The sequence below is a fragment of the Ctenocephalides felis genome, unplaced genomic scaffold (genome assembly GCF_003426905.1).
Source record: "Ctenocephalides felis isolate EL2017-DRISC unplaced genomic scaffold, ASM342690v1 CF-g0.4_SCAFFOLD_00845, whole genome shotgun sequence".
NCBI classification, from domain to species: domain Eukaryota; kingdom Metazoa; phylum Arthropoda; class Insecta; order Siphonaptera; family Pulicidae; genus Ctenocephalides; species Ctenocephalides felis.
In genome coordinates this window covers 39916119-39926632 of record NW_020536999.1, presented here as the reverse complement: position 1 = coordinate 39926632, position 10514 = coordinate 39916119, and the positions used below count along the sequence as shown (strand labels likewise).

General features: G+C 32.8%; 1 protein-coding gene across 1 annotated transcript; it reads left to right on the top strand.

Annotated features, from left to right (window-relative positions):
- Positions 1-2343: 2343 nt before the first annotated feature.
- Positions 2344-10082, top strand: LOC113383218 (protein FAM135A-like). The gene is made up of 20 exons (XM_026621469.1): positions 2344-2420; positions 3688-3887; positions 4046-4164; positions 4237-4382; positions 4474-4503; positions 4988-5116; positions 5227-5401; positions 5489-5640; positions 5715-5928; positions 6000-6167; positions 6243-6430; positions 6513-6702; positions 6778-6968; positions 7030-7227; positions 7311-7643; positions 7725-7955; positions 8976-9227; positions 9295-9506; positions 9579-9777; positions 9848-10082. The coding sequence occupies exons 1-20, from the start codon at positions 2344-2346 to the stop codon at positions 10080-10082; spliced, it is 3639 nt and encodes a 1212-aa protein (XP_026477254.1).
- Positions 10083-10514: the final 432 nt, after the last annotated feature.

Below are 10514 nucleotides of genomic sequence, written 5' to 3'. Positions count from 1 at the left end.
CATTTAGCATATCTGTATTAATGAGCCGTAACAACGGTTACGCAAAATGAATTCTGTTTCAGGCGGATCACTCTCAAATATTTAACTGCGCTATCGGAAATGAGAAACAACTTATATTTGCTTTTCTATTATAATAATAGACGTTCTCAAAAGTATAATTGCTCACCATAATATTTATTCTAATTATGAACAATTGCACTAACTATTCTGTACATCGAGTATGATAATATACGCAGAGAAGATAACAGAAAAGCTGGTTTTCTAGTTAGAATTTTGAGTTGTTCTTCAGCATTTGAATATGTTATAATAGAATGCATGTTATTATATATTTATTCATTAATTTATTTATTTATATAAACGTCAATCGTCTAATATATTATTAACTTTTAAATTATCACCATAACTTTTAAATTATAATAGCTTATATTCAAAAATAGTTCTCAACTATACTAAAACGTTGCAATTGATTCCATGTATCCCAGACCTTGACGTCAAGCCGAAATGGGGTGATAGTATTGACCTTCACTATCCAGAAAAAAATAGGAAAAAAATATCTCACGTTGCTTGAAAATTATGAGCTTTTACATGCAACTTAGTACTTTGGTGAAATTATGACCGTTTTTTGGTTATTGTGTTATCAATTTTGTTTGTTTAAACTTTGTAATCATAACCGTGAATAACATTTCTAGAACCGCAGTCAAAAATAATAACACAATTTCCTTCTGTTCTCAACAATTAACTCTTTTCATTCGCCAATATGTATTTTGACGCCGTTTAAAGGAGCGGAAGGAAAATTAAAAAAATCGGTGGAATTTGAGAGGCTCTCCTTCAAGAAAAAGTACATATTAAAGTGTGTTGGCAAGTTTCTCCAAAAAGTTGCACATTTAATCAGAATTGCAAAATGGTAATATACTTAATAATTGTATTATTGAAAATTTTCGAGTAAAAAAAATAAAAACTTAAAACCGACATGATTTTTGTTAGTACATTTTATTCACATTTATTTCAAATGTTTTTCTCTCGCTCGTTGAAGGTTGCTCGTACGATGATTTGAATTGTGAATAAAATGCACTAGCAAACATGTCATTTTTAAGTTTTTATTAACCGTAGAGTAGTTATAGTAATGGGCCGAAAATCGAAAATAAAAATTTTTGCATTTCTCGACGTTTTGAAGGTTTCTGAACATTTTGTCGAAAAAATGGATGTGTGTGTGTGTGTTTTGTATGTCCGCATTTTTTCGTCCGCGTTTTCAAGCGCACGGATCAACCGATTTGAATGGTTAAAAAAACATTCGATTCCTATTGATAGGGTGATGTGCTGATTAGTTTTTGGCAAAGACAGGTCCAGCCTTTACAGAGATACGGAGCAAAGAGTGAAGAAAATACAAATCGAGTTATTGAGAGATCGTAGTATCCGATTTGAATGATTTATAAAACATTCAATTTGTAATGATTGGGAGAAGAGGTAATTAGTTTCTGGCATAGACAGGTCCAGCCATTTCAAAGATACAAGGCTAAATGTGCACAAAATGGCAGTTTTTGAAAGAACTAAGCATCTGATTTGAATTATTCAAAGAACTTTCTGCTTGTTTCAACGAAATAATTGCTTTGGGAAAAAATTTTTTTTGTTTCAATTTTTTTTTCAAAATAAATTTTTTTTCTGAATATTGAAAATAATTCAGATTTTAATTTTAATTCTGAATAAAGTTCTAATATACTTTAAACTTTAAACTAATAATTTCAACTTTGCAATTCAGTTTATATAATTCTTATAAATATTAGACAATGTTACAATATTTATAACAATCTATTTGAAAACATTTAATATTCCTCGAACATTTTGTTGCGGTACGGGAAGTTCCAGCAATATGCCTTAAGGCACGATGCCATACACCAATAGTTTTTTTCAACTTAAGTTTAAATGAACAAAATTAATAGAAGTTAACTACAATAAGCCAAAAGGGTCCTAATTTCACCAAAGCTCTAGGTAATTAGGACCTAATAGCATTAGGTTTATAAATTCCAAACAACGTGAATTAATTTTTTTTTTCAGGGCATAGTTAACGTCAATACTATCATTCCGTTTCGTCTTGACATCAAGGTCTGAGACACCCTGTGTACAAATTACATTTTTACGTAATTTCTAACTATGAAATAATATGCGATCAATGTGACACAGATTTCAAATATGATTGTTTTCAATTAGATAATGGTTTGGCGTAAAAACGGCGAAGCGCACCGCTCCACGCGGTCGAATAAATTGCACTCGACAAGGTCCAGCTAGCGCAGGAGGCGACGCGCACCTGAAGCAGGCTAGCAGGACCGCGCCCGTGCCGTTGGTAGCATGGGCGACCTGCAAGCTACACTGGAGTTCTCCGTAGAGTTGTGCAAGTTCTACAATGTCGATCTGTTTCAGAGAGGGTAATAAAAGAACTATTATGTAATATTGTAATCTTATATATAAAAATGGATCGCAAAATGTGTTGGTAAGCGCATAACTCAACCACGCCTGAACCAATTTGGCCAATTCTTTTTTTAAAATGTTCGTTGATGTCCAAGGATGGTTCTTACGGCGAGAAAAATTCAAATAATCGTCGGGAAAACCCTAAAAACAGCCCTTTTCTTTTTCTCATACAAATGTTTTTTAACTATAACGTAGAATCAATTTGAGCTAATATATAAAGTTCATATTAAATTACAAGCACTCACTGTATATCCTAAACGATTATTCGGATTTTGATAAATCTTTCTGAAGTTTGTTAAAGAAGTTTTCTAGGATGTATTTGATTATAAAGTACTGGAATGTATGTGCAATATTATAGAAATAAATGGAAAACATTGCAAAAAACAACGTCAAAATTTCAATTAATTTATGAACCTAAACAATATTGGAATATGTATAATAAATTTATGATTATGAATAAAAAAATGAATTGTCTACATTATTATTGCCGAAAAGCTGAGATGTGCCAGAAATTAAAATAATATAACATACAGTATATGTATGGCAGATTGAATGATACACATATGAACAAATATGACAAATTAATTCACTTAAAATATGAAATTAAGTATTAATCAGGGCCGTTCCTACCTTAAATGGAATGCATGCGAAAAATACGAGCGCACGCCTTAGGGCGCCAACACAAGATTCGGATATTAAACTTTTAATAGTTTTTTTTAATATATAATTTTTTGCATCTTTTACTTATCTTTCAGCATTTTTAAAATTCGTAAACATTTCACTTCATAACAACAAATGGGAAGGTAAAGATGAATACATACAATTCGGCCCTCACGATACCGATTAGAAGAAGTTTAAGATGCAATTTTGGATATCTTAAATAATAAAAAATTAAATTAATTTAATCCAACAGTACCAGTATTATGTTATGGTTATGGTTATGTTATACCGTTTAAAAGGCTTCAATTTCCAATATAGTGTGAGAATTGAAACTCATGATTTTAAAAGCAGTTCTACATTTAACATCGCTCATATTATAAATGTATATGCATTTTGGCGTGAAGAGTAATTTAAAAAACAATAATTATTATTTTTAGGTAAACGGTAAATATTAGTATATTATATTAAAAAATTGTAAACATGAGTACAGAACAACGTCTGTTGGGTTATTCAGTTTGCAAATAAAATAAATAAGACATGCTCCGAACATATATTTTTTAACAGGCTGTACCAGGTGCGCGTTTCGTTGCGGGCTAGTTCTCGACCAGCCCCAGCTCAAGTTGAAGCAGCATTACCAGAGAGCGGTGGCGGGGCTGCATGTCTGCTTGGAGCAGGCATTGCTGGAAGCAGAACGTTTCAAATATTATATCGGAATGAAGAAGTACCGCTCAGAGATTTGCTGCTCTTTAGAGTACATCTTCTTGGCAAGTTTATAAGATGCTCAACTTTTTGTCTGTATAAATAAATATACAAATAGACAAGTTTGGTCGAATAAAATATAATAGTTTTAGTGAATTATTGTTTCTGATTAGATACTATCTTCTTTAATTTATATTTATTAATTTATTTTTTATTTTTTCAGTGGACAGTCGGCACGTGACAGAATCTTTAAGACGAGCCGAGTTTTCATTAAATGTTGAACTTTGGTTCGCTGAACAACCTGTGGTGAACGGAGGACCAACGCCAACAACGTTATCTCAGGTTAGAAAATATCAACATTATTCAATCATTTAGAAAACGAAAATATATTACTTAAATAATTCTTAATTTTAGGTATCTACGCGCACCCTACAACTTCAAGTATGCCCTTTAAAAGGACTGCATTATCACTTGCCTATCCTGTTTGATTATTTTCATTTAGCCGCAGTTAGTATAAGCATCCACGGTAGTCTGGTTGCACTTCATCAACCTTATATTAAGTAAGTGTTTCCTGATGATGAAAATTTAATGTATGCATTTGAATAAAAATTGAAATATTTATTAAATTTTTTTTCTTGTGCAATAACACAGGAAGAGTATACTGCAATATGTCCAGAGTTGGTGAGTTTACTCAAAATATATTTATTTTGACTTTTTTCAACTTTCTTAACAGACATTGTAAGGAATTTACACGTTTTGCATTCTCTAGTGTGTGTACTGTATATGTAATATATATGTACATACATTAGGATAACCTAGCTCTACATGGATGGGTCATATTTCTAAATTATGCATGTTATTTAACTTGGCTTGTAATATCATGACTGCAAGAAAATGTATTATGACAAGTTCGTTATGAATATTAATAGAAATACTAAGAAGGCTTATACATATAAACACAACAAATATTTAACATGTCGTATATTGTGCTTTTTTATCAATATTTTATCCTCAATTTCAGTGATAAAATTAATTATTAGTTAATTAATTAACAATAATTAATTAAAATTAATAGCACTTGCATGCGCCTTATTTAATTTCAATATTTAGATTATTGGACATTATTGAAATTTAGATAATTTTTTTTCTCACATGAACTTTTTAGTACCCCACGAAGTAATAAGTCATGGATGGGTTCGAGCAGATTACCATCAAGAGGAACCGCTTTGGAAGGTGTAATGCAAGGAGGAGGCCCTAAGTGCGGAGGAAGCAATACGAAAATTGCTCATGCCAGGTTACTTTTTTTTTTATTTATATCATAATAATTAAAAACGTAAAAAGGCACAAGACATCGTTATTTGGAACTGAAAAAATATTTTCTTCTCTATCAATTTATATTTTTAGGCAAGTACATCAAGAAGTGTGTGCGCTGCTTCTCAGTTCATTGGATTCTCTAAGAAGTACAATGGATGATTATGCCAATCTTATGCCGCAGTGGAAAAGACGAATAGAATCAACACCTGCCATATTGAGAACGGATCCGGCACATCGCCTTAAAAAAATGGCTGATCTAGCAAAGGTAACAATTTAATACTGCAATATGAATAGAATAATTGTTTATAAAAATGTTAAATTATTTTTTATTTTATAATTTCTAAAATTTCAGTTTTTGGATGCAGAAGACGATTTTTTGGCTCGGGCAAACTCAGACATAGCGCAACTTTGCGCCGAGAATATTTTACAATGGCGTTTATTTCTTCAAGCCGCTAGCCAACCTGTTATTCATCAGTTGCTCGCAAAAAGACATCACCAGTTGAGGTATAAAATTGATGAATCATCTTCATCTTACAAAAATTTAATAACACATTTTATTATATTTATACTTACTACAGAGTACGTAGATTCGCTGAAGCATTTTTTGTTCTGATTCATCCGCGTCACACAGCAACAACCGCCAGCGATGGAGGACATCAGGCCCGTGCAGCCGTCACGGACCTGGTGCGATCAAGGTATTTGCCATCTTTACCTGCTCTTCCTGTACATTGCGCAGCTCTAGACGGAGATCCAGCTGGTATGCCTGTTATATTTGAAGATCGTTATCAACAGGTACCCCGTAATAAATTTTAATAATACATCATATAAAGGAAATTATTATCAATTTATTTTCATATTAATAGGATACGTCCATATTGAATGAAGATATTAAAGTCAATACAACTGCCCCTGCTGAAGTTTCTATTGACTGTTCGTGCCCAACTCAACCGATTATAGAACAACCCATTCCCAAGCCTCGCAATATCCATCCAGTTCAACAGTTGCCTTTACAACAACATATCAAATACAAAGTATGCTTAGTTGTTAATAAAAATATTAAATTTTAAACAAATAAACAATGACATTTTTAAAAATAAATTTTTAAGCCTGCTGCAACAATTACTTTGGATGATTTCCAAACTAGTTTAGCATGCAGTACACTGCCTACTCGTCACAGTAAAAGTCTTGACCATTTGAGAAGTACTTCTTCTCTACCAAGAAGAAATGCACCTGCAAGAGTTCGTGGTGGTGTTTCCTTGGATAATGAAGATGAAGACAGAACTCGACCACCTAGGTTCAAATTTTAATTTAACTTTGTAAATTATAATATTAACAAGTGATAATTTTATTAAAAGGAATTATTGAAATTTATTTAGGAACTCATATCCACCGGTAAAGAATAGGTGTAATCAATCGCAAAGTTACGCGCGCAATCATCAATACAAATTTCCTCAAGATGTTTATTTAAATGGTGTCGAATGGCGACGAGAATCATCAAGTAGCGATGATGACACCAATAATAAAAGCAGAATGGGTGCATCAGCTAGTGTACCATTCCGACTTCAAGTATTTATTTACTATTTTTATATAAATTTAGATGTGCGTAATCAAATCTAAGAAACTAACATATGTTTCATATAGGCACTTTATAGTGGCAGCACAAACGGAACTCAAGTACATAGCGAAAGTCTACCAAATTTACTTAAAGCTGATGGTTCAAGAGAAAATGGTGAAGACGATACTTCAGCATCTTCTCTAAGCGAAAGAAGTGGCTGGGCTTCGTCTTCCAGCGCTGAAGATCGCCGACCGCAAGAAATCCAACAACATAGAAAGTAATATAATTATAATATATCAATTATTTTCTTATGATATATAAAAATACACTTTTTTTAGATTCAATACACTAGAGACTTCAAATAGCGTGCGTCGACAGCGGCAATTAAACGGCGAACAATTACGAAAAAAATTAGAGCAACTAATGCTTGCTAGCTGTGCTCAAAATGGAAATTCTGATCATTTTAATCACAATAACGCACAATTAACAAATGGACAAACAAAAAACAACCACATTGTTAATGGAAACGGTTGCAGGTAAATATTAAATATAATAAAAATTTTACTTTAAATAAAATAATGACACATGACATTATTTAAACTCTATTGAAAATCTATAGGCAATATGGAACTGAGCCCCGTAGACAAACCAAAAAATCTATTCATAAGACCATACACAGCAATAAAAAGGACACAATAACTGAAAACTGCCTCGTTTCTCCGCCGTCTTTTGATATTTCGCGAATAGAAGCACCTGGGGAAAGATCACGATCTCAATATGATCTTACAGACAGGCATGCGGAAGAAACGGTAAATTTACCTCCACCAAAAGCTTTCAGAGATACCCCAGCTCCTGCCAGACCACCAAAAGCATTTCGTGATCCTATTCCGGATTCAATAGATAATCCACTATATCACGTTTGTGAACAAAGGCTGGCTGAAATTAATTTTAGGTACAATAAAAATATTTAATCATTTATGACATGACAATATTTTATGAATTTATACAACTATATTCAACGATTCATTTTCAGATCAAGACCGGTATGCAAGTCGAGAAGTAGTGGAGAATTACAAGCATTATCACGGTCAATAATATCAGTTCCTATTGTAAATAACCACTTGCCAACGTCTAAAAAATTCTCTGAGCGAAATGAAGCTATCACGGAACAAGATGAACAAGAATACAAAGATTTTGTTCGAAAAAGAGAAGAATTTAAACGATTGTTACGTGCGGATTATGCTTCATCACTTTATGCGGATAAGTACGTACTTAACATTATTAAATCACACAAATTAGTTATCACTTAAAAGTTTATTCGAATGTATATAAACTAGTGGAACGCATGGCATCGTGCTTAAGGCAAATTGCTGGAACTTCCCGTACCAAAAATTATTTTTTTTTTAAAAAGATTTACATTTTTGAAAAAAAATTACTCTGAAAAAATTAGATTTTTGAGAAACTATAAATTTTTGACAAGAATTTACTTTTTCGAAAAAAAAGACTTTTTGAAGAAAAATTTATTTTGAAATATTTTGGAAATTCTGAACATGTTTTCAAAGCAATCGTACTGCTTTAACTGCATACGGAACCCATAGAAATGTAAACAAAATTTATACTTATTGTTAAAATCTCTATAAAATATATGATAATTTGATGTGCATATGTCTAATCATCATTTTTGACCGCCAAATGTATTTTTTTTTACTTTTTTTACTAGATCTCCGAAACCGCTAGACCTGCCTTCATGAAAAATTTGATCAGTTCTTCATCTTGTTAATACAAGTAAAATGTTTTTTAAATTATTCAAATCGGATGCCCCGTTCTCTTAAAAACTGAGTTACCGTTTTTGGCACTTTTTGCCCCATATCTTCGGAACGGCTAGACCTGCCTTTGCCAAAAACTAATCAGTACGTCTCCTTATCAATACGAATCGAATGTTTTTTTGAATTATTCAAATCGCTTCATCCCTGTTCTCGAAATTGTAGTCGAAAATTTGTATCCGCACACACACATATACACGCACACACACGCACACACATACATACACATCCATTTTTTCTAAGATATGCCAAAACGTTCAGAAGGTTTTGAAACGTAAAGATATATAAAAATTTTCATTTTCGATTTTTTTGGGATTACTATTACTTGCCCTACGGGAAGTTAATTAGTTATCGCTTAAAATTTTGTTCGAATGTATATAAAAAATTTTGCACTATCAATTTAATGCTCGATAAATATTTGAATAATATTACCTATTGATTTTAAAATGATTTATTTTCAGAAAAGCGTTTGCGTCAGAAAGACCTTACTTTCAGCATCTACTTGGAGGAACTGGCGACGCTGAACGCGCATTGACTCCTGGTAGTGGAGTCCATCTTATCGTTTGCGTCCATGGTCTGGATGGAAATTCTGCTGATCTACGCCTTGTTAAAACATACTTAGAACTTGGTTTGCCTGGCGCTAGGCTTGAGTTCTTAATGTCAGAACGAAATCAAGGCGATACGTTTTCAGATTTTGAAAGTATGACCGACAGGTAAGTGCAAAACAGGTAAATATATGAAGAAAACTAATGGAATTTAGAAATTGCATTATTATTACAGACTTGTTGGGGAAATTATGTATCACATAGAAGCATTAGGTCTAAATCCATCAAGAATAAGTTTTGTCGGCCATTCACTGGGTACTATTATAGTACGTTCAGCGCTTGCAAGACCACAAATGAGACCTCTGCTACCACGATTACATACATTCTTATCTTTGTCAGGACCACACTTAGGAACCTTATATAATTCGAGTGGACTGGTCAATATGGGTATGTAAAATTTTGATACTATTTTGAAATTGATAGCAACAGTTACAAATTACAATTAAATGCTAATTTTAGGAATGTGGTTCATGCAAAAGTGGAAAAAATCTGGCTCTTTACTGCAGTTATGTCTAAGAGATGCTTCTGATGTCAGACAATGCTTTTTGTATCGATTAAGTGAACGAAGTACTTTACACCATTTTAGACATGTACTACTTTGTAGTTCTGGACAAGACAGATACGTTCCAGCGCATTCTGCTCGGCTCGAACTATGCAGGTACGTTTTTAATAATCATAAAGTTCATATTTGAAATGTAACATATTTAATTCATAAATGTGGTTTGTAGAGCCGCTGCTCGAGACCCATCACCTGCCGGAAAAGCATACCGAGAAATGGTGCACAACATTCTTTCACCAATGCTATCAAGAAGAAGTCTTACTTTAGCTAGATACGATGTCCATCATGCTCTTCCAAATACAGCCAACGCACTCATAGGAAGAGCTGCACACATCGCAGTTCTTGATTCTGAATTATTTCTGGAAAAATTCCTTTTGGTTGTTGGTTTAAAATACTTTAGTTGAGACACAATGGTATGAATATAAGAATCAAAGGTAGGGTCTTAAATAATCTTTTTGTTATTTATTTACGGTAATAATCTCAAAAGGATATTATTTTGAAGTCATTATTATTTAGTCGTAAAAGTATATTTGCAGGGTGTCCCAGACCTCGACGTCAAGCCGAAAAGGTGCGATAGTATTGACTTTAACTGTCCTGAATAAATTTAGAAAAAGAAATTATCTCACGTTGTTTGAGCGCAACTTAGAGCTCTGATAAAACTTATGATCATTTTTCGGTTATTGCGGTTAATTTTCTCTAATGTTGTTTATTTAAACTTTGGAACCATAACCGTGAACATTTCTAGGACCACAACAAAAATTAATAACACAATTACCCCACGTTACTAAAGCCAATACTATCACCCCGTTTCGGCTTAACGTTAAGGTCTGGGACAC

What these genes read in the sequence shown, in the direction of transcription:
- LOC113383218 (XM_026621469.1), top strand. Translation starts at nt 2,344, where the DNA reads ATGGGCGACCTGCAAGCTACACTGGAGTTCTCCGTAGAGTTGTGCAAG. An exon ending in ACGAAAATTGCTCATGCCAG is followed by an intron (nt 5,117 to 5,226) that starts GTTACTTTTTTT and finishes TTATATTTTTAG; the next exon opens with GCAAGTACATCAAGAAGTGT. An exon ending in GACAGAACTCGACCACCTAG is followed by an intron (nt 6,431 to 6,512) that starts GTTCAAATTTTA and finishes AAATTTATTTAG; the next exon opens with GAACTCATATCCACCGGTAA.